This window comes from Mycteria americana, chromosome 5 (assembly GCF_035582795.1).
Source record: "Mycteria americana isolate JAX WOST 10 ecotype Jacksonville Zoo and Gardens chromosome 5, USCA_MyAme_1.0, whole genome shotgun sequence".
In the NCBI taxonomy this organism is placed as follows: Eukaryota; Metazoa; Chordata; class Aves; order Ciconiiformes; family Ciconiidae; genus Mycteria; species Mycteria americana.
In genome coordinates this window covers 26473095-26498651 of record NC_134369.1, presented here as the reverse complement: position 1 = coordinate 26498651, position 25557 = coordinate 26473095, and the positions used below count along the sequence as shown (strand labels likewise).

General features: G+C 36.7%; 1 protein-coding gene across 2 annotated transcripts in view; it reads left to right on the top strand.

Annotated features, from left to right (window-relative positions):
- LRRC4C (leucine rich repeat containing 4C) overlaps positions 1-23115 on the top strand; it is a 92933-nt gene extending 69818 nt beyond the window's left edge. For both annotated transcript variants that reach the window (XM_075501480.1, XM_075501479.1), the window contains exon 2: positions 20903-23115. In XM_075501480.1, the coding sequence (XP_075357595.1) occupies positions 20945-22861 (1917 nt within the window). In that variant the 5' untranslated portion in view covers positions 20903-20944 and the 3' untranslated portion in view covers positions 22862-23115. The remainder of the gene's footprint in view (positions 1-20902) is intronic.
- The last annotated feature ends 2442 nt before the right edge of the window (positions 23116-25557 follow it).

Genomic DNA, 25557 nt, shown 5'->3' with positions numbered 1-25557 from the left:
GTGTGTGGCAGAAGAAAAGAGTTCATTTTACTGGCTCTGCATGCCTATGAAATGAAAGCACAGCTACTTCTATTACAGACCATAGAGCCATGAGTCTGTTCTGTGTCTGGAGTTGGACTTAGGAACATTTCAGTAATAATGACAGACTGTCTTTAATTGGTCTGGGAAGAAAACATCGTGAGAGCCAGACAGGACACGTGCAACTTAGACTTGGTGAAAAACGTCTTTTCTATCTTTCCATCTGAATTTACAGACAGGTTGGAATTGTCCTGGCCAAACTAACAAAACTCATTGAATTACATGCTACTCAAGCTAGCACACTGTGCTATTAACATTGTTTCATTATATTTTATTGCTGATTGCAGGGCCACTGGTATGGGACACTGTGTGTTCAGATAAAGCTCCTCTGAAGCACCAATTTGTTGAAATAATGGAACCCTGATAAGGATGCACAAATTAAGATACCTTTAATGGGTTATAAAAGCAGTGTCCATCTACAGCTGCTCTTAGAAACTGGTAGTGATTTCCATGTTCTAGTGATCATGTAATTTTAAAAACAGTGATCTTTGCTGATTTTTATTGGCTGTGATAATTTTGATTGAATTGTATATGCTGGTGGTAATATGACTAAAATGTTCTGTGTTTAATGTAATTTGATTTTCAAGGTTTCAGAAGGACCAAAGCCATGGGTGACAGATTTTTAGATAAAATCTTTGATGATGTAGAGTTTCAGGAGGTCATCTTAGTGCATGCTGAATCCCAGCTGCAGTAAGCTGTACATCTTTGTTATGCTGCTGGATATCTTTTCAAATGAAACACTAAATCCAGAACCTACAGTATTTTGTGGACATAAGGATTTTAATTATGTCATAAGAACTGTTTTTTAAAAAGAAACAGGTCTTCAGCAAAGAAAGATTTTCCAAATGATTCAGTCTTAGAAAAGTCAGGGTGAATTTTAGATAGACTATACAGATCTTTGTTCCTTTGTTGATAGACTTGTTTTCCAATGCTGTTCAGTCCAAAGGATGAATTAGAACTTAAAAATTTCTTCAGCTACTGTAATTAAAATATTGAGCTAGCAACTTCTTTTTTAAAATGTGAATTTTTTAGTCATATAGGAAGGTATATTTGCCAATTCCACAAGACACATTTGAAGGAGATTTTAATAGATTCTGGGGACTGGTATGGAATTCTCTCATGTTTATGTCTGGCCCAATACAAACACCACTAATTAGGAGAATGCTCTTTTGGTTCATTGTGCAGAGATTAGCTTCATTTCAGTGAAGACAAAATCTTGGGTCCTGATTTAAAAATAGGTATTGCAGATGTTCCACAGAGGAAAGCTCTTTGAAATGTCTCCTTGGGTACATGCAATTCCCTGCATTTGTGCTTGGTAGTAGAGCATAATTAGATTTCAAATTAATGGATCATGTGACTACCCTCAAACAAGGCTAGGCTAGGGTGAGTCAGTAGGCAAGTGAGTTAATTTCCTCTTTTGAGACCTTAATTCCAGTCTCTACCTCGTTTTTACATGTGTGTCTGTGAAATATGTATGCTTTGTATGTTTATACATATATGTATTCATCTCTCAGCTAACAACAGAATAGATAGTCAGTTGGGCTAATGTCCTTGGCAAGATGAAATAGCATTGGTAAATGTCATTATTTGTCTGGAATCCCATACTGCATACAAGTATCTAAGGAACTGGTCTTAGCAGCTTTAAGGCATGATTATTCTATGAAATAGAAAATGGTAACAAAGACACTCATCTTCCAATTTCATTACCTCTCCCCAGAAGCAATTCTGTTTCATTTGCATGGCACAATATTCAAGTTGTTGAATCCTACTCTCTCAGGACTGTCTCAAAGGACTGGTAATGGTTTCAGACCCTCTGCGTAAACATCCATTGCACACTATAATTCTGCACTTTCTCAGCTCCATCATTTTTCTTATTTCTATCTGGAGTGCAGCACTAGTAAGAACTTAAAAAGGGATGAGACTAAATTAGGGATAGAGGACATCACAACATGGTTCTCTTTCTAACTTAAAAATAGGTGATCTACATATTACTGAACTGAACCCAATATAAAAAGACTTTAAAAACTCCAGGAAAATGACAATAAACAATGCAATAACAAGCCACAAGGAGTAGGTCTGGCTCAGATCCCCAAAACTAGGTAGATACCTTACTCCTACTTCAGGAATTAAGGACCTGATTAACGTGAAGTATGCTGGCTTCAGTCCTTTAAGTCTCCAAGTGTCTATGCTTATCTGTAACTGACCCACAAGAAAATACATATGAGTGAGAGAGGATCGGCATGTAGCTTTTAACAGGGATGAAAAGAATAGAGATCGTGTAAAAATTGAACAGGACTGCATTTATTTTCTTCTAAAAACATACCGAGTATAATGAACCTCTTGTGGAAAGAAAGTGTTTTTCTAACGATTTTACTGGGGCCAGCATTTCCTTCTCAGAACCTAATTAAAAATGATTTATTTTAGATAGTGGTTTGGGGTTATCTTGTAGGATGGATAAAACTCTCTTGTAGGGTCTGTAGAAATTAAATTCTTTAGATTTTTATCCCCAGGCTCTGCAAAAAGTATTTTCAGGCTTCTGAATAGTTTATTATCATCAAAACACTGTGTACATTTCAGTGTATTGCATAACAGGCTATTGTTCAGTAAATTCTATTGGTAGTGGTTTTGGAAGAGGGGAGAAGATGAAGAAAAAAACAAAAAAAAAGAATAAAAAGAAGGCAACTTAAAAAGAAAATATGCTTCTAATTAATTTCTTTTTTTTTCTGGCAAGCCCTATGTTTTTTGCATTGTGTACCTATTTACCCCTTAAGTTATAAGGGGTAAATATTCTCAAAGGAATTCTCAAAGGAATAATTAACCATAAATCAATGATTCTATTTCATTCATAATTACAAAAGAGCATTTTTCATGTTTAGTTTGCTGGGGTGCAACCTTTTCAGTTGTTTTTTTCACACCACATGAGTCAATGGCATTAATGAGCCAAATATGGCTGTAGTAATTAACTGAGATGAGCTGCTTTTTTTTCTTTCTTTCTTTTTTTTTAATCTGACCCTTTATTGAGAAAGACTGTACAACTCTATGATCTTGAGTCAGGAAGCTACTCTGCTGAGTTTCAAGATCAAATCAGCTTCAGCTCAGACTGAGTAATGACCCCCCCAGCATCTTTCAGCAGCGGGGTGTAAATTTATAATCTTCAGTATTGCAGCACAAAAGTTCTGCTACATGTATTACAGGAATAACTCCATTAGCTGTGGCACAGGACTATTTTCTTCACCAATGAGTAGCAACTAATGGCAAATGTCGCACACACCACTCAGCTTTGCTGTGAGTGAACAAGTGATAGGGTAAATAATCCCTAAACTGCTTACAAAACACAAGTTTTAATTCTGTTTTTCCATAACATGTTTATGTTTAACTTGTAAAGATTGATCTTTACCATTGCTCAGGTTCAACAGGTATCTGATACTACCTGTAGGCAAGTATAAGGAAAAAAAAAATCCCTGAAAGAGTGTCTTGTTTGGACAAAAGCCATTTTCATGTCCAGAAAACCTAGAGTTCTACCCTATTAAGTGAGTATGAATAATTTTCTTCCTACGCCAACATTTTGAGTTATACTCTAAACTATATCAAAATTGCACTTTTAAATGCATTTTGAACAATAAACTTCAGGTCTTCAATCAGTTATAGAATAATTTTTGAAGTACAATCTTTGGGCAAAGCCTTTTTGCAGTTTCCAGATTTTGCAACCAGCTGCTTTGAGTAACAAGAAAATTCTATTAGCTCACACTTGTCTTTGTATGAGTAAGAAAGGAATCAAACATCAAAGATTATGGATACTGTTTTCTAATACAGTCCTGATAGTTTTATACACTTTGTTCTAACTCAGTTAAAGTGCTGTCAGGCCTCATTAAGATCAAACATTGAAGATAATGGAAGGCTGTGATCTTCTCCAATATACATTGTTAACTCGTGTTTAAGATAGATCTGTAACTTTAAACAGAAAGGTGAGATTTCTGCATATTGCATAAGAGAATGTGATACTGGTAAGGGGTATGGCATGTGCCTGAAGGGACAAGTGGCAAACAGCAATGTAATAGAAACACATAGAAGCAATCATCCCAATTTCCCTTTTGAAATCCTCTTAATCACTTCATTGGTCAACGGCACATGAGTTATCCTTGAGTGAGCTGACTGGGCAAATAGGGGAGATAAAGTGATTCATTTGATTTCTACAGTTCAAAACAACTGATCATTTAGTACCTGATCATGAAAGTAAATCTAAGGTGGATTTAATACTATTGAGAAGACAACATTGGTTAGACAAAAAAAGAGAAAGCTTGAACTTGGGACGTTTGAGTACTGATTCTGAATTTGTTTGTTAATTACGGTATGGCTTTGGCAAGTCATAATTCATCAGGAGAGGAGTTAAAAATGGAATTTAAATACTTTCACTCTGCACCCTTTAATGTCTTCATTCCAGAGAGAAGACTCTCATGTATCAAACACTGAATTCCTCATAACCATCATCCACACCTCCTAGAAACCTCCTTTTGTTTATTTCTTGTGACAGAAATCCAATAGTCATTGTAAAGGACAGAGACACAAAAAGTTGTAGGGAATTTTTTTGACCCTGCTGTTGATTAAGTTCAAACATTTTTGAGAAATACTGCATTAGATACAATTTTCATAAGAATATAATGAACTAATTACCATATATTAAAAAAACTAATCTTCATTCTTGTTCATTAACAGTGAACAAAGAGAGGTGGTAACCTTTCTTGTTGTTGTTGTTTTTCTTAAGTGTAAGTTCATTCACCCTCAGTTGTCTGTCACCAGCACTTGGATAAAAATGTAGGATCAGGAGTTTGAGAAACTATCTAAATGGATGCAGTGAGCCAGATCCTGTGCCAGTGAAGCTACACTGATTTATACAAGCTGTGGATCTGGCCTGTGAATTTTATTTTTGACAGTAAACACTATTACAGCACAGTCAGGACTTTCTACAGGCATTCTTCATGCTACAGAGCACTGGCTCAGCATCCGTAACTATAATTTTGTGTTGAATGACTTGATCTTCATGCACTAAGTTGAATTTGAAACTTCCCATTAAAAAAAAAAAAAAAATCCAAGGTAGCAAAATTCAGTGTGCGTTCAGAAAAGAGAACTTTTTTCTCAGGGGGACAAAGAGTCATGTTACTTTAGTTGTATGAAGTCTGGATCTTTGGATTTTATTCATGTTATTGATGATTGCGCCACCGTGTAATGGGCAGAGTGGCATGGCCAACGACCTTCATAAGGCACAAGGTCTTCCCAAGGCAACTCCCTGGGATAGATTTGCTAGTTCATACTAACGTATGAGAGAAAGGAAAGACTGAATGCCCAAACTAATCAATAGCGATCCCTTTGGAGTTTGTGTCCAGCTATAGACGTTGCATCCACAATATATAGAGAGAAATTAAGTGAAAGTGTTTTTGTTGCAAACGGAATTAGCCATTATTCCTTGCAGTCTGCAAGGAAGGTGCAGCAAACCTGTGTTCAAAATCCTTCAGTCAATAGCCTGAGAATCAGAATTTCAAGAAGGGACAGTAGTAGCCCTATACCAACTTTCAGGTATACTGTCTGCTGTGTCTGCATTGTCTGTTCAGCAATCACTAATGAAATTATTCCTCTCAGTCCCTAGCATGTTCTTACTTTGCCTTTCAGTAAAAATTGGGAGATAAAGAACAGCAGTGAAGAGCAATTGAATATGGTCTAGTAAGTGCCTTTCTCACTCTTAAGTACTGCTTGTTAAATTTCATTTTGAAAAATGAAGCTGTATTTAGTATAAATGTGAGGTATCCTGGTGAGAAGAAAAGCACCCCAAACCATTAAAAGAAAAAATCTGTTCTTTTTGCTGCTGTATAATTTTGAAATGACTTAGCAATTTGTACTATACTTAAGGAAAAAAAAATTGCTGACAACTTGGACACCAGACTGCAGGTAAATGAAATTTTAAAAGGAGGATTTAGTACTCTTTAAGAAGGAAAAATGAAGTTTGTAAGTTCCTGGCAGACTCTTAATTAAATTGAAAGGTGCTACTTGCTATGCTACTTTTATGCATTAAGGAGACACTGTTAGGTGCTTCTGCTGACTGCAGTATACTGCAGTCTTGCAGGTTACGTTGCTGGGATGCTTTGTGGAGCAGCAGTAAACTCTCCACCCTCAAACAGCTGTAAAGAATTACGGTAAGATTTTAATGTAGCTTTTCTCTCTTGTTCTTGTGGTTACCTATAGAGAGGACTTTAAATCCCAGTATTTGCCACTGAGCATTAATTTGTTACCTGTTTTAAGTAAGAAAAGAAGCAGCAGTTGCTGAAGGCAGTCTAAACAGCAGATACTGAATGTTTACAGATCCCACCAGATGATGGCTACTCTCTTGCAGTATTTGTCTTCACTTTTAAGAAGAGGTAAGATAATTCATGGCTAACTCTTTCCCAAGTAATCTCTCATGCCCTGGCTCACTCAAGACAAATGTCAGGGATAAGAGAGACTGTCTAGCACATGCTTCTGCAAATGCTGATAGACAGATTATCAGTACGCATATGTTACTGTTGACTAAAGGATGTGGAGTACTAGTCTGCTCACATTGGATACCTAGCTTTCTGTCCTGAAAAAGATCCTTTGTATCTGCTGACCAAGACAAGAGAGTTGCAAGAAGCTATTTTAGCAATTCCATAAAAGCAGATTGTTCTTCCAAGCTAATATTACAGCAGTGCTCTAGTGCTGTTCTGACAGAAATACTGTTCTCTAACATGATACATGTGAATGAGAAATCCACTCCACTTGGATTCAAACCTTCTTTTGAAAATGCACTTTCCAAAACAGTAGGGAAGTTTACCCTAATTTTTGTTGTACGTCAAATTTTAGCATAGATATATACCCCACATTTCAAAAGTTTTCCTTTGAGTTCAGTTGAAGATAGCAGTCTTCAGTATTTCTTGATATAACATGGTAAACTATAAAAAACCTGCTATGTTTCTTTCCAGAAATAGCTAGATTTCAGTGGAGAATACGGTAATTCTGATATATATATATATACACACACATATATATATATGTTATTTGTCAATGTAGGATTTAAAGCTTATAGAGAAACTGCTAGATAAAAGTCAGTATATAACTGTAAGCTATTACCATCTATTAGTCAATGTAAAGCCTCCTAAATCTCATGTACACCAGACATAACACATAAAGGTCAGAGATAAGGACCTCTCTTTATTCATTGCGGGGTATGTCTGCTGGTTTTATTTCATAGCTACCATTGCAACCCTATATTTCATGGTACTAAGGAAGAAAAAAGAGAAAAAGAAAGGAGATAACTTATTATTTAGGAAAAGGAAAGTTTATTTTTTAAGAACTAAAACTAAATCCATTCTTAATGTACGATTACCATTCTTTCAGCATTTCAGCAATCAGAAGAGAGATCTTCTTTATTACACAGTTAAAACAAAAGCATTTTTCTTATCGTTACCATTTGAAGCCTATTTTATAAAAGCTCCATTTTCATAGCAATTGGCTATCTGAACCTCCTGATATTCCTCAATAAAGGATCAGTCTAGTTTAGAGGGTAACAAGGATCACAAACTTCAGCTGGAATAAAAATCATTCTGCTTTAATTGACTTGAATGGAGCAATGCCAGTTTATCCCATCTGAGAACTAGACTAAATTCAGCCAATTTCTGTAGAACTACAGAGAAAAAGATTGCCTTCACACTTCTGGAATGGAAAGAATTATAAAGAAAAGAGGCCACAGGAATGTCCTATGTATATCACTTTTTTTTTTCCTCCTCAGAGCCATAAAGGAGCTCACATATAAAAATTTTTTTTTCCATCATCCCCTCCCTGATAGTGATAGCTTAGGTTTAGATCTATGGCTGCAGTATTAGAGGAATTTCTTAAACCTGTGCATGCTCCTTATCTCTAACATCCAGAAGCTCTCCTGTCTTCCATGAAATCCTCTGAGATTTAGATCCCAGTCCAGAAATCAGGTCTAGTAGAGGAGAGCTCTGTGCTTCTGTGTGAAGAATGTGAGACATAACTCTCTGTAGTCTATGATGGTTCTAGCTGCTGTTATTACATCTTGTCACTTCCTGAGCTTTCTTAAGTGTTTAGCATATGGAAAGCAATTTGAGTAAAGAAATTAAGGTGTTTTTCCCAAAATGCTTGAACCTAGGTTTTAAAATCATTCTTGCAGATCAAGGGCAGACGTTGACAGCCAATTACTTGGTAATACCTGCCATTAGGCATGCTTGCACAAGTAGATATAGCTAGAAATATCAGGCAAATAGCAAAATCTACTCTACAATTAATTATGTAATCTTTCAGACTAAATGGTCTACTATGTGATGTAGGTCTGTAAGGCAGAGCAGTGCCAGGGATATATATACTATACAGTGTCAGTATTTATATGCAACATTAACACATTTATCATTGTTCTTAGCAGCCCACAAGCACATGGAACTGCTGTGAAATACTCTGGTAAGAGAGTGCCTGACGATGCCAAAAGTCTTCAGATGGGAGGGCTGCATTATCAATGTATTGGTCCACTTGAAGTGTTTACATGGCCCCCTGCTACTGACTGCCTGAAAATATTTAATGTACTTATCCTCATGCATTATTCTGGAGTAGAGAGTATAGATAAGAATCCAGGAAACAGTTCTCAGCCAGAGAAATCTGGATACACTAGCACTTTTGTCATTCAACTATATTTTTTATGTGCTCAGGCTGGAGCAGTAGTTAGAATTTAAAAATTCAGAAACTATTTTCCTGACAGGAACAAATAGTTTTTTTAGACATAGTGTTGAACTAAATTTTACAAAGTGTTTTAGGTATACCTATGCATATATACATATATATATGCATATATACGATGCATAGATACATGTATTTGAATGCAAGCTTCATTGGCTGCTTTGTGTTTTGATACTATCTTTAACTATATAACAAGATCATATTTTTCCCATAGTAACTCTGTGTCTTTCAATGTACAGAATGAAGAAAACCACCTGAATTCAGTACTTGGGTTTTTATCAGTAATGTTCTTTTTTTGTAACTATTTGTTACCATAAGGTATGACAGCTGCTTTAAAGTTGCTTTGAGTGTGTCTGTACAACTTTCAGACTATGTCTGTACAACTTTCAGACTAAGTCTGACTAAGTTTCAACTATACCTATACTATAGGTATATCCCTAGCGTGGAACATTTCATCTGTAAATGGTTAAAATTTTACAAAGTTGTAAGAAACTGAAAACAGCCTTTCACAATGGCAGATGTTGGACATCCTCAATAATATCTGCTGTCATATCACTGCTGTCTGTGGTAAATATATTTGTATTGCTATACACGTCAATATAGTAATGGAAAGTTTTACTGCAAACAGGCATATTTATATCCTTGAATAACATCAGTTATCAACTTTATTCTACTTTGGATAGATAATTTTCAAATTTGTTTTGAACCGTGGATTCACTCTCTTGCTATACATTTTTAAAGTAGCAGAGTAACTTCTTGGAATTTTTTAAGAATCCAATATGTTAATATCTTGACATTTTAAAATATTACATTACTTTTGTTTCATAGCACGCTTTCACATACATGAACTGTCTTTTTAGCTGCCTCAGTTACTACTTTTCCCTTTATGTTATGTGACAGTTTTAATTAATTGAAAATTAAATTTTCATCTCCCTGAAAACTATCTTAAAAGAATGGCATCAAAGCCCTAGTGCTTGCATCAACAATAATCTGCAGTTGGCTCTGTATAGCAAATTCTTATTGACATATGAGATGGAGTCCTGACTCCAGTGAAATCAAACACAAAACTCCCTTTGGTTTCTGTACGAGTCAATTTTTACCCATGATTTTCTGTCATGGATCTAGTTAAAAGTGGAAGCCTGTGGTGGGCTCATGAACACAGAATACCGTATCAGCACTTCAGAGTCTGAACAGCTGAACAAACAGGCCAGCACTGCTGATACTGGACATTGTATCCTGTTGGTTAACTTGAAGCAGATAAACAGCACTTCAGTGAAAACGATCATTTGCTAAAGAAGTATATGCCAGCTTTCCTGGATCTGATATGAATTTCATATTGATGTAATAATACTTTGAATTTGGCCAGTGATTTCAGTAAGCAGGCTATAAGCAGCCTACATAGAGGAGATATTCCATCGCATAAATTTATATTTATCCATTTAAAAACTATGTGTACTATGTAAAAGGTGTACAAATACTATGATAAGAAGAGTAATACAGGAATCTGTAGAATAGGACAGAACATTTTCTAATATTTAAACAAACTTAGTTTTAAATGTTATGGCATGTTGGTCCTCTAAATCTTGATCACACCCTTTAGTACGTACATGAAGTCCACATTCTGGTGGAAATGTAATTCAGGAGTTTTGGGTCCCTGTCCTGCCTCTGCTGCTGACACCTTTCGTTATAGCATATCCACTTGGACTCTTGTGGGCTGCTGTAAGCAAGATTCATCCATGCTCCGCTCAGGTGCAGACTCTGTTTTTGTGCTCTTAGGGCCAGGCTGGAGCAGCACTGTGAGGCACATTAGCTTGGGGTCAGCAACAAGCTAAGAGTTGCTACGTGGCTCTCATTTGGAGCAACATGCATTGCATCTAGTCAGCATGGAGTGTGAAGCTCATGTTTGCAAAGTGTCATATAGACACGTGCTAAATTTTGCCAACTGATGTAATCCATTATTTCTTCAGTTTCTTCAGCCATAAACTAGAGTATTACCTATCTCCTTTCCAGAGGCCTTGCGAGGTTGTATTTATGTCTGACGTCTTATTAAGGTGATCCAATCGAGGATGGATTGTTGCCAAAACTCCTATTGTATGCAAAGGGCTCTGGGACACCTACGTTCATGCAGCTCCCAACAACAGAAGTATCAGGTCAAAGTTTGTTGTTCAGATCCAGGAAAATACTTGTAAGTAGCTGTTATAGTCCCCCTGAGTCATCACATAGTTTCACTCTTAATTTTATTTCACTAGCTGCCTCCTAAATTGAATCGAAATATTTTCCCACTTGTAATATTTAAAGGTGTACAAATACTGTATGCAAGAGCACCTGTGACCTATTCATTGCCCAACAGTGATAGATCTAGTAATAATGTGCTTGCTATTCTGGCTGTGCTGCACTTTGGTAACACCTAGGGTTTAACTGAAATACACCCTGACCTTGGTTTTGTTCATGAGGCATAGAATGGACATAATTACTATGAATCTACTGAGGCATATTATGGCAAAATGTCGTATTACTAATTTTGGCTCCTCACACACTTTTGAAAAAAAAAAAAAAAATCACAAATCTCCATAAAAAACAATGTGCTGCAGTTTCATAGAAGTCCTAAAACAAGTAATTTTCAAAAAAAATAACTTCTTATATTTCTCTGTACCTATTTTTTCTCTCAACACACTATCACAGTATGATAATTTCATTGCCCCTAACAGTTTCATATTCCTTCATAATTAAATAAACAGCTTGTAAATTGCAGACCACAAAATGCCCGTCTTCCACTCTTACCTTAAGGGGTTTCCATAGTTACCAAGGACAAGAAGTTTAACCATCATTTGCCAGACTCGAGGCTATTTGCAGCCTTAACTTTTTTCTCATGTCTATTTTTCTCTTTGTCTCTCTGTTTATTAACAGAATGAGGGAGTAATTTGGACTCAGTTAGCCACTACAAATGCAATGATGCAAAATGAACTCTGGTGCTTTAATATGTTATTAGCTGGGTATGTTTCTCCCAGAAGGTATTTTAGAATAATGCATATTAGCAATACAGCCTATGGTTACCAAGGTTATGAAATACCTATCAAGCACTTCTCCAACTCAATATCAAATAATTCAGACCTTAAAAAAGGAAAACACTTTTCTTGACACAGCATTATGGCATAGAAGTATTTAGGCAAATACCTATTTTAATTCATACCCCAAAAAGCATTGGTGCAGATTTTGCATGGCTGCTGTAATATAATTCCCTTTCATCCCTCAGTCTCCTCTGTTTTGCATATTACAAAATGCATTTGGAAAAATTGCCAATTTTTTTTGTTGCTCTTCATTGTACTGGCTACATTTGTATATACATTCTTAGACTATGTGGTGTTCTGATCTGACATTTCCTACATCTGTTTTTATAGTTTGTGAGTAGGGAGAAAATTTTGGAAGGCATCGGGGCTAACATCTTGGATTCCGTCAGCCTTGCACTTTTTTGCCTTTGCATCTTTTAAAAGACACAACATTTTAATATTTCATATACTCAACCTGCAGATTTTTGCCTGCTAGTTTGGAATCCCGTAGTATGCTGTTGAAAACAATGTTAATTTATACAATTTAATGCTTCCATGTAAAAAAAATTGATAATATTCTACCAGACCAAAACTAGTTTGTTTGAAATGAAGTATCACTGTAGTACCTTTAAATAGATGTTGTCTTAAATCACTACTAGTCTGCTAAAAACAAAGAAATACTGCAGTGTTTCAAAATAATGACCACAGTGTGAGAGAAGTGAAAATTACATCGTTTTGGAGCAGTGCTTTAGAACATCATATAATTTTTTATTAAGGGTTGTTTTTATAATAATTTTGTTGTGGTTCACAGATGCCTTCTGAATGGGGATCTGTGATTTTGCTTTGATAATAAACCAAAAAGGGATTAAGAAAACATCCTTTCAATAGTTATACTGCAGTTTAATTGTTGCTCACTGAGGTATTTCTGGCATAAGATAGTGAAATCCTGAAGGTGCTTGTATGACTTCCCCTTATATCATGGTTGGCACATGAGATGTAGTGATATGTTGTAATTAAGAGAATTTTGTTATCAGGGCTATTGTAAAATTTATTCTGTACAGTTGCCTGTTTCCCCCTACATAAATATCTATTTAATACTACATAATATCTACAAAATATCTACATAAATATCTACATAAATATCTAGAAAAATGAAGATGAAACAAACAAAAAAGGTTCAGAGAAACTGTGTTTTATCAACTGAATTAGTGAAGTGAGAAGAGCAAAATGGGACTTGAATAACCCAAGGGATCAGTGATAAGGTAGAAAACCTTTTTACCTTTACGTAATTGGTTTGAATCGAGCCCAAGTCAATACAGAACAAAAGTTCCTAATGTCTACATGGGGTCTCAAGAAAATGAATCCAAATTAACTTTGAAAAGGGACTAGCTAAACTACATTACATTCTTTTATGGACACTCTTAATTGAAATTACAGTGGCCTTGATTCAATTTAGCTTAAATTAAATTCTAAATAAGAGTGTCCACACAAAGATTTAATGCAATATAATTAACCCACTTTAAAAGTTAATTCCAATTAAATTTCTAGAATGTTTCTGGGTGAACTAGTACCAAGCTGTATTGTGGTGGCTTTTATGAAAGAATTAAGTTAGTTCATCGTGAATAGTTCATAGATTGCTCCTATTCATACCACTGTGAGCAGTCTGAACAGAGGGATTAGGACTGTTTTGTCCTCTTCACCCTTTGAGTGCCATCCAAGGAAAGGTCAATAAAGAAGCCAAATAGTTCCTCTTAATAAAAATAAGTATGTCCTAAAGAAATATCCATTACATATTGTCTGATGTTTCCTATGACTTTCCTATAAAATTAGCAAATATACGAGTTGTATGAGGATACAAAGTGCAAATGATGGTTGAGAGTAAAAGAATATTTATTAAAAAAGGGATATACCAGACTGATTTAGTTTAAAACTCTGTGAAATCTCTTAATTTCCACCTAAAATGCAAATATTCTTGTCTGGACCAATGCACAGTAAAATTCTCATTTTAAAAATGTCTATTTCATGCTCATTTCTGTTACCTGGAGTTAAGGAGAAAATTTTAAACCTTAGGAAGATATGGGAGAGGAAACATGGAATCATGCTGGAAAATGAGGGGTGTGAAATAAAGCTGTTTTCTGTATGACAAAATGAAAGAAAAGAAGGCAGACTGGATCAAACTCATCCTTGATTGAACTCCCCTGAAATCAATGGTGATTCAGGAGGATTGAATGTGTCCAATCACATTTAGGTCTTTCAGGTCAGTGTCTTAGTGATTCAGCTGAGTCTTAAAAGGCTTGCAGAAGACAACCAGGAAGTATCTGTGGTATAGCAATACCCACTCTGCCTCCTACACTTACGTGCTTTAAGGGACCATAGAAAATCCTTACTATGTCCCAGAGCAAAACAGGGAAACATTGAAAGAGGAGAATAATTTGCATTGTGAGTGTTTTGATTTATCTGGTCTCATGAGTAATGAGTTTGTATTGCAGGGCTGCATGTCTAGCCCTCTTTGGCCTTCACTGTATTTAACTGAAAATAAAATAAAAACCAAATAGATAAAAGCTGCTGGGCTTTGAAACCTCCCAGGTTTTTAAACATTATTGCAATGGCTCCCTAAACTGTTGTTGAGACTTTTAAAGTCCTATAGCAGTGAAAAGGGAAAACTGATTTTTAAGAATGCAGGAAAAGATACACAGCTATATAGGTGTAGTAATGGGTTTTCACTATAAAACAGTCCGTTTTAAAAAAAAAAACAACAAACACCACGGACAGGAGCCAATCCATGAGAAAAATAAAAAATAAGATTAGGAAGAGAGAGATATGAGATCTACTGTAACCCAGTTTACTGATTTTGCATGATGATTATTGTAATGCTCCATTAAGAACATAGCATGTGTTCCTTTGTTGGTGGCAAAGACATTCAATGGAGAAAAAGAATGGTGTCATTGTACTGTATATGGGCAGGGAACAGCATGCAAAGTGTTTGTACTTCTCTTGAACTGAAAGCTCTAGTCCTCGGGGGTTCAGCCAGGTGGAAAGGACACAAAAGGCAGGGAGGGTATGGTTAGTGAATCCCTAGCAATGTGGTTCCATCAGTCCAACCCTTCACAGCCATATGGGGACATGCATCTGAGGCTACAGGAGCATTTGCAGAGTAGATGTTGGATTTCTGGCCCCAGTGGAGCTCCCTGCCCGCAGTTCGGTCTCTGTTCTGGGACGAGGGTTTACTCTCATGTGTTTCAGTATTTTGTGGAGCTAAAACAGATTGTGTGCTTGTCGCCTGGTCTCTACACTGAAATTCCCTTGGCTTTCTCTGCTGGCATTGCTGCCAAAAGGGGATCAGTCTCAGGCCCTGAGACCATTCACAGTTCCAGAAAAGAGAGTCAAAAGAGTCACTTCTGCATAAGGCCATCCTGGGATTTAGACCTATTTTTATTGCTGTACTCCATGCTCTGTTCCATACAGAAGCTATTTTCAATTCTCTGGTGCTGATACTACCGGAAGAGACTTCCCAGCATAATTAGCTGCTTGACGCACCTAGCTCCTCTTCATACGTTTGGAAATCTGCCATTTAATTTGCAACTGTAGAGTGGCTTGTTTACTAAAAAATGCAGATATCTTTGCAAAGCGTTTTTCTCTCAAAAACCTCTTTAAAAGGGTGTGATGTACAGCATACATAACTGTGCTATATAAAGTGAAGCAAAGGTGCATTTTCTGAATGCATCCACATATTTGTCACCTTGAAAAAAGTTGTAAAAAGTGATCTGAATGCTCCTTATCCTGAAATTTTTGGCACATGTCTGAGGGAGAGTTGTGATTATTTAACTGTGCTTTAGTTGAGGCTTAACTGTGATGTACTCGTGATGGTTTAATTTTACTGTGATAGTTTAATCACCTGATATCCGATAGATTCTGTCTATATTTCCAATGCAGTGACATACATCATCACATCTCATTTTTTAATGGCAGATGTACAGCACCAACCAAAGTGTGTTACATCATACTGTATCATAAACCATATATTGGGATAAAGCCATGGCCTTTGCACTGCCCTGCTCCAATGCTGAGACCATTATTCATAGACCCACAGACTAGACAGAAAGCTAAGTATGAGTTACCAACTGCAACTAAACTGCCAGTGATCCAGCTAAGGGTCACTGGAACTTGGGAAAATACCTTTGCCACCTGCTGTGCCTCATTAGGCGGATCTTTGGGAATGGTGTAGAAGTTCTGTTTTGTAATCGAAGCCCATTGTTACAGGAAAATCCTTCAGCGATCAGAGGAGTATAGTCACTTTCTCCTGGTAAAATAACAAAGTGAGATCAAAGCACATCAGGCCTAAGGCCTAATTACAAAAAAATAGAAAAATGAATTGCACGTTCCTTTACAATACCCGTAAGGAAGACATCTCTGCATACATGTTTGGCAAAGTTACCTTTCAATAGCATAACTACTGCATCCTTCAAGCTATCCCTAAGGAAAGGTGCACTGTGCATATCTGCAGAGGTCGATTAGCTTTGTCATTCCTTGCTTTGTCTTCTGCATTGGATCTTAAGAGGGTAATGCTTTTTGCTCAAAGGAAAATGTACAGTAGATCGAGACTAAGTATCAGATAAGCTATAGAGGGGAGAACACACATATCAAATGTCAATTTGAAAAAAGACTTTTTGAGTTCTGTGGAAATAGAAAACAAAAATATAACTCTCCATATATGTATATGTATGTCTCCATGGCCACAAAGAGAATATACATTACTGTACTAAAATGACAGATGATATATGCTTTGGTAATTAGAGCAATGCCACAGACAGACTTAAGGTCATGATTTAATAATTGCACAGTGTCTGGGGAACTGAATGTGCAGTAAGGAAATTCTTAACATTTTAAACTACATTATAAATCTATACAGCAGAGGGCACCAGTGTTATTGAATTGACCATAGAGTTGATATCTTGGTACTAGAAAAAAGAAGGGAAAAAAAATCGCTTAGAAGACAAAGAGTTGTCAGCAAAGACTAAAGAAGCTGGTTGATGGTCTGTGTTCCATGTGAGGATTTATAAAGCTAAACCTTCATGTGTCTCTAGCATAATAGACAGATACTGAATAGCAAATTACTCTAGTACAGAGTTCCAGATGGGTCTTTATGTAAAGCCCATTACAATATTTCCATAATGTTCTTCAAGGCTTTAAATGAATTTTCCACTGTGTTTTTGTGCTGGCTATTTTTTTCCAGCATATTTATGATTTAAAATTACCCTGATGTGAAATGACTATACCAAGACTTCCTGAATACTTAAGCTCTGAGCTGTGGAAAACCACCAGTATAAAAGAAAGGACCTTTTTAATACATTCCTACTGCCACCAGGAATTTCACTCCAGTATGTTAGGCCCATGCAAAGCTCACCTGTTGGAAGTGCGGACTTGCAAGGCATTGCCTTTGCCTAGCATATTTTCTGCTGGTCCTGGTGGCTTTTTTGAATCATCAGCTCCCCTGCACTTTAGCAGCACCAAGCCCAGTTAGTGTGGTCTTATGCTAAATACTGCATTTTGCTTCCTGTATTACCAAAGAAGAGGGAAAAAAAGTTTAGTAATGTAAACAAATCCAAAGTTAAATAAAATGGTGGTTACAAAAGCTAAGATTTTCTCTCACTGCCTCCCAGAAAATGGTCCAGAAGAATGGCAATATAGATCTTCTGTATTTATATATTAAACAAGATACAGCTTAGACACAGAAAAAATCAAACACACCAACATATATGAAAACATATCTAGAACTTTCCATCCACATCTCACAAAATGGTGATCCTGTCTTCAAAATTATACACTCAGAGCAGCTAATAAGTAGCCAGTGACCAAGCTTGTATTTGAAGTATACACAGATTTGAATTTTGCAGAAACCTGAAGGTTGCAGAATTCCCTGAGGGTCTTTGATAGATCATAGTTCTGAGGCATATGTTTGATTGAGGCATCCCTAGCACAGGACTGGGGAAAAAGGTAAATGTAAAAGCCACGGGCAATTTCGGCTGTCAGCACAAGGAAAGAGCTCTTCTATGTGACTGATTCATGGTTTGAGTCAATAACCAAACCCTGGAGGAATATAGGGAATTTATTTTAAGAAAATAAACCAAAAGCATTTGTTTTAAAAATCTTTTTGCAACTGAGACATGGAAACATTTTGGTTTGGGTTGAACAATTTTTGCTAATCAGTCTCATAACTGGATAATTTATTTGTTATAATGAAGTACTGTATTCAAGTAAAATGTTTTTATCTTTTTTTTTTTTTTACCCATGGAGCATATGTGTAGTGATGGAAAGGGAAGATTTGCTGGATAAAGGAGTAGGTGAAGGGAATGCTGGGAGACACCATCAGGTGCAGGAAGTCAGAACAGGAGGGAAGTGCCTTGGAGTACTTGCAGCATGGTTTGGCATCATCAGCTTTATTGAGGCTGGTAAAGAAGCAACTGAAGGGAATTTATGTATACACTGGCTGATGTTGAGGGCACTCGCTCTCTCATGACCTTTTTTATTTTTCCTATACTTTCTTGGTCTACAAATCCCATAGTTTTCCTTGTCCTTCAGGATATCCAGGATACAGGAATGAGAGCGGAAAGTAGCAAAAAGAAAGGTAGAGAAACCATATGGCATCTTGCAAAGCTGGTCTTTAATAGTGAATGGGTCTGAAATAGAACACAGAAGATCCCTGTATCTCTACAACCCACAGTGCTCCTGGTGCCACACCAGCCGTACAAGGATAACTGGCAGCTCTGAAGCTGGATGTAGTGGGCTGAGTTTTCATCTCAGTTCCAGTGAAGACAAGAACATTGCACCAGTGCAATGGTAAAATAATTGGTTTGGTGTGTTTCTGTATCTCTTTTATTACTTGTTAATGGAATTCATTATTCAGTCCAAGTCCTTAGGGGATAAGTTGTAGAAGAATTTAAAAAATGAGAAAGAAAAGACAGATCTACTGAATAAAAAAACCAACTAGCAACAAACAAAAATGCTAGTACAATCACATTAACTATCACAGAAGATGGTTAATTACTATTCAACAGCAAAATTCATGGATGACAGATCTTAACTAAAATAAATTGATATTAGACTCATTGATATAATTCTTTTGACCACAACGGGCAGATTCTTCATGACAGTGTAAGAAAGTTGGGAACCAGGTCCTTTTCACCACCTTTTTGCAGATAGTTTTACTACTGTTGGATGTTTGATGTAAGGGATCTTGAATTTTAGTGATTGGTTTGAGAGTGTTTCTCCGTATATTGTGTTCAGCACCTCTGAAGAAATAAGTGACCTTGTAAGCCTCCAGCAAAAAGGAAGATGTGTACAGCAGCCACCCCTCATCTAGTCTAGTCTATCCTAAACCCATGAAGCCAATGTTCAGAAGTACAGTTGTTGGCAGAGGGAAGGGATGGAGAGGTGGGAGCAGTAACATCTAACACTACAGCCACAGGGTTCTCCAGAGTCATATGACAGAAGTGTAAGCCACAGAGAGAGAACTTGAGTGACTTGCTCAAGGTTGCAAAACACATTAGTTTCATGAATCTTTCATGACAGGAATGATGTTTTATAAATAGCACTTACAGAGCAGATCAAACAAGCAGATACAGCCCAGACTTTCTAATTCCCATTCACAGGTTTTTAACCATTATATTGGCTTTCTCTGCAGTAAATTATTAAAAGTGAGATGAGAACACTTGCTAGCTCTGAACCAGTATAACAAGTTTTTTAAAAATGCAGAAATTAATTCTCAAAAACACATTGTCTGTATATATAATTAGAAAAAAAGTCTTTCATTAAATGAATTGCTGTGAGATGCAGGTTAATACATTCCCCCCCCCCCTTTTTTTTTTTTTCAAAGAAAGATAGCTTTTTTGACAATTGACAGTTTGGAGCCTGGAGTGGAAAACCATTGCCTTATAGTATTTTGTTTTAAGGAATACATGTATTATGCATCTGGGTGCTCTAGGTTATAAATATGCTTTAAGCTTGCTGTAATTTACAAGACTTCACTTTTGGCTGATTTATAGGAAATTTCATTAATCTTTACAGCAGATGGACTTTGCACTGAGCAGCAGATTGAAAATGAACTGAGGGCTGGGGGCTTTAAGAGCTACCACAAATGAATCAGTACTGAAATTCTTAAAATGGTAGTAGTGTAAAGGTCTTTTTTCCCCTTACAGTAAGATCTGTAGGATTTTTTTGGAGGTGCCAACGAAACTGCCAGTCCTGAAGCTACAGAGATATTTTGCAGCATTTAAATGGCTATTCTTATTTCTGTGTTCAGCACCCATTTACTAATGAGTGTTTCTTTGCTGCTGGTGCCAAACAAAAGAATTGAGAAGGAAATCTCATGAAATTGGATGATGCTGTTTAACGGTAGGGAAGAATTGATGCTCAGCATGTTTCTTTTGTATTTTATGTTTTTAATTTGAAATAGGCAAGATCTTTCCCTGACATTTGCATGACCTGCTACATTCAGTATGAAAGGCTTTACTTCTAGTTAAACTCTGATGCAGGAATCACGTTTGTATAGACAAAGATTTTCACCCATACAAAACAGGAGCCTCCACTTGCTCTTCATATTATCTGTTGTCTTGTCTTATAATGTGTCAAGAAGGTGAACACCACGAATATTCTGATGATTCCTATCTTACTCATTTTTGCCTTTTGAGGCCCTTGTCACTTCTTTCAACTCTCCCCCTGAGACAGAACATTTCTTTTAGGTATCCACTGTGGTTGAACTTATCTACCATCCAGCTACATGCGTTATACATTGGAATCAGCAGGAAAAGCTAGTGTCTGGCTTTTTCTTATCTCACTGCCAATTATAGCTGACATACATAGCTGTACAGGAAACAAAATACTATAATTTCTGTAGCTATTCTCGCTACAGAGTTTCATGAAATTGGTAGAGTTGACTGAAAGGACTTGAGAAATCTTTGTTTAGAGAGCACACTTAAATATTTGAGATTAATTTAATGTTCTCCTCCTCCCTTCTTTCTTTCTTTCAGGCTATTCAAACTCCAGAAGGACCAACACCAAATAAATTATGAATGTTGAACAAGATGACCTTACATCCACAGCAGATAATGATAGGTCCTAGGTTTAACAGGGCCCTATTTGACCCCCTGCTTGTGGTGCTGTTGGCTCTTCAGCTTCTTGTGGTGGCTGGTCTAGTGAGGGCTCAAACTTGCCCTTCTGTCTGCTCCTGCAGCAACCAGTTCAGTAAAGTGATTTGTGTACGGAAAAATCTGAGAGACGTGCCAGACGGCATCTCCACCAACACCCGGTTACTCAATCTCCATGAGAACCAGATCCAAATCATTAAAGTTAATAGCTTCAAGCATCTGAGGCACCTAGAAATCCTGCAGCTCAGTAGGAATCACATCAGAACAATTGAAATAGGGGCTTTCAATGGTCTGGCCAATCTCAACACTTTGGAACTCTTTGACAATCGTCTGACCACTATCCCAAATGGGGCTTTTGTATACTTGTCAAAACTGAAGGAACTGTGGTTGAGAAACAACCCCATTGAAAGCATCCCTTCTTATGCTTTTAACAGAATCCCTTCTCTCCGGAGATTGGATTTGGGGGAATTGAAAAGGCTTTCATACATCTCAGAAGGTGCCTTTGAAGGTCTGTCCAACTTGAGGTATTTGAACCTTGCCATGTGCAATCTTCGAGAGATTCCTAACCTCACCCCACTTGTAAAACTGGATGAGTTAGATCTTTCTGGGAATCACCTGACTGCCATCCGGCCAGGTTCATTCCAAGGGTTAATGCATCTTCAGAAATTGTGGATGATACAGTCCCAGATTCAAGTGATAGAAAGGAATGCTTTTGATAATCTTCAGTCACTTGTAGAGATCAATCTGGCACACAACAATCTAACATTACTGCCTCATGACCTGTTCACACCACTCCGCCTAGAAAGGATCCACTTGCATCACAATCCTTGGAACTGCAACTGTGATATCCTTTGGCTCAGCTGGTGGATTAAAGACAAGGCACCCTCCAATACTGCATGCTGTGCCCGTTGCCACACACCTCCCAGTTTAAAAGGAAGGTACATTGGTGAGCTGGACCTGAATTACTTCACATGTTATGCTCCAGTCATAGTGGAGCCACCAGCAGACCTCAACGTCACAGAAGGCATGGCTGCAGAGATGAAATGCCGGGCATCAACCTCCCTGACTTCTGTGTCTTGGATTACTCCAAATGGATCTGTTATGACGCATGGGGCATACAGAGTTCGGATTGCTGTGCTCAGTGATGGCACATTAAATTTTACAAAGGTAACCGTGCAAGACACGGGTTTGTATACATGCATGGTGAGTAACTCTGTTGGGAATACCACAGCTTCTGCCACACTGAATGTGACTGCCCTGGATAACCCTGGTTACACGTACTTTTCAACTGTCACAGTAGAGACTGTGGAACCTTCTCAGGATGAGGCACAGACCACAGAGCAGGTTGGGCCCACACCAGTTACCAACTGGGAGACCACTAACATGACAACCTCACTCACTCCACAGAGCACAAGATCAACAGAAAAAACGTTCACCATTCCTGTGACGGACACAAACAACGGGATCCCGGGAATAGATGAGGTTATGAAGACTACCAAAATCATAATTGGTTGTTTTGTGGCTATCACTCTCATGGCTGCTGTGATGCTGGTAATTTTCTACAAAATGAGGAAACAGCATCACCGGCAGAACCATCATGCTCCAACACGGACTGTAGAGATCATTAATGTGGATGATGAGCTTACAGGTGACACACCCATAGAGAGTCACTTGCCCATGCCAGCAATAGAGCATGAGCACCTAAATCACTATAACTCTTATAAGTCTCCTTTCAACCACACAACAACAGTTAACACAATAAATTCAATACACAGTTCAGTGCATGAACCGTTATTGATCCGAATGAACTCAAAAGACAATGTACAAGAGACTCAAATCTAAAACATTTATGACATTATGGGGTGGGGGTGGGACAACAAAAGATGGTTTATAAAACACATGACACAAATGACTGGGCTAAATCTACTGTTTCAAAAAAGTGTCTTTACAAAGAAAAAGAAATTTATTTATTAAAAATTCTATTGTGATCTAAAGCAGACAAAATTATGTGTATTCCTCAGAACCTGTTTTTGCTGCACTTATTTACCCTCCTCGTTCCCTTTTTCCTCCCCAACCTACCCTGATTCCCATTTGCCATATTTTTCATAGGAGATCTTGATTCCCTAAAAGAACTGGTCTAGGAAATTTTGTAAGAATTCTGTTACGCTTTGGGAATTTTTATGGTCAATTCTAGTGGTGAGATTCAGTCTATTTTGTCACTTTTTCTCTTTTTTTCTTTTGTTTTGTCATGCCCTTTTTGAAATTATTCAATAGAGAATGGAATAATAACAGCAACTTTACAAGTGAGAAAAACAAACAAGCAAAACTTTTTTTTTTCCCATGTAATGATTTGCTCTGTATTTACCAAAAGCACCATTCTGTGAAAAACTGGAAGAAAAAAAAAAAAAACACCCAAGAAATTAATTTACTTGTGAAAACCTATAAAACCCATGATCTTTTAAACAATTCTAGAACCAGAATTTGTAGTTCAAACACTAAACTAAGATTATAAATAAAATATTGTTTTTTTCTGTACTTGGATATAGCTCATTTCTAGTGTGGCTTTAAACATCAAGAGTTTGTTAAAATTCTTACGATATTCTGCTGTGATGGTCCAAAGCACAATCACTTTAAAGAGAATAATTAAACCATTTTGGATCATTACTGAAGAATAACATAGTTTTCATTTTAGTTTTTGTAAGCAGCATACTGGCAAACAAGGGTGTTTGTCTTTTAATGCAAGATTAAGATCATTCCTTCTAATGGTGTTTTCAATTATCTTTATTATATCACAAGAAGTATTTCACAATGCCAGGAAAAGTTTTGTAAGGAGTTTCAGTTATCACTGAATTTATCAGATAAAGCTGAAAAGTTTATTCCATTTTTTGTTATTTATAACTTTCAATAAGAAAATTCATCTTTATATCAAAGCTAGTGGTTCCCAGTTCAGTTGTTCTGCTACTCCTAGACATAAATATGAAATATGTTTAGCTATCTATAATACCTATGATCAGAGCTGTATCTCTATGTGCAAAATGAAGTCAAAATGCTGTTAATGGAGTAACTCACAGGAAGAAATCCGAGGATTTTGCTTTAAAAAAATAGAAAGAACAAAGTCAGCCAAATCAGAGGAGAGTATAGGTTACTGTAATTTGCATGACAATTAGACTCCCTGTAGAGTAACCACTTTACATTAATTTAAACTCAGACTCCCATACCAATAGGAAATGTACACCCTTTTCCTTTCTATTTATGTACGTTCTTTGGATTTAGCTTATTGGTATAGGAATGGTGTATACCTTGCATGCTGAAAGCTAAAAGGAAAGCTTTGTATTAGAAAACCAGCTTCAGGACACTGTGTTCTTCCAAGTAGAATTTCTGCCAAATTAAACTACTTTACACATTGGCAACTGAATAGAAGCATTTTAAGATGATTTAGATTAGGAAAAAGAGTCATATGACTCTGAAACAATCTCTGAATGTTTTTTCACCTATTTTCTTCCTTAACCACCTTTACTGTGAGTTTTCAGGGTCGTGTGCCAGGTAAATAATGTTCTTAGTTCTTATCAAAATCTCTTTGGAGCTTTCTAGTATGCAATATGAAGACCCTACTGAACACCATACTTCTATTCTGTAAATTTAAGAAGGAATTTCTGCTAGGTTGAGGTGGTGGTAAATATCCCTTGTTGGATGCACAGTTTTCAAGGTTGCAAGTGAATATTATAGTAAGAAGGCCTGATTTAAAGAGGACACAGTGGAGATAGGTGACGATGAATCACACCCTGCAAGGAGTCTGATAAGTATAATACAGAATGAAACCCAAAGTTCTATAGTAATCTCAAAGAAACATTTGGCAAGACATTATCCTTTGATGCACTACATGAGAAAATAATATCTACTCTAAGGGAATTTTAATAGAGGACAAAGATGGACCTGAATGTAAAATGTTGCAGTTGTGATTCCTAGGTTTGCCTATTTCTTCAAAGTGCATTAGAGCATTTCATTGGTGATTTCTTTTAAGCATTGTGATAGAGTGTGTACAGAAACACTGCAATTACATATTGCTATTTGTACTTTGCCCATCTGGCTGGTAACATTTTGTCCATGACCAATGCTTATCTGAAAATTGAAAAAAATTCTTTCCAGGAAACCTAAATATAGGCCATCTGTAATCAACAGATTTATGTTAAAAAATTATGGCTACTCTCTAACCAGTATTTGCAAAAGCACTTATGGTCATCATGGTTTTATAAACAGGTAGTTTTTACTAACTCCTAGAGGTTATGTATAGAAGGCCTTTAAGAAAAAAAGGTATAGCTATTGCCAAGTGGGACACTGGGTCAGTGACAATCTTTATTCCTCTTTGGAGTAATACAAAATAGTATCAATGACTGTTTTAAACAATATATACATTCTTACTGAGAGTTAATCCGGTTTTATTGGCTAATCAAAAAAATCAGATATTTCTGCTTGCTCATAATAAGCATAAAGAAAAAGCATTTTGCTGTGTTTGGTTGGGTGAGTATATATGTGTTACG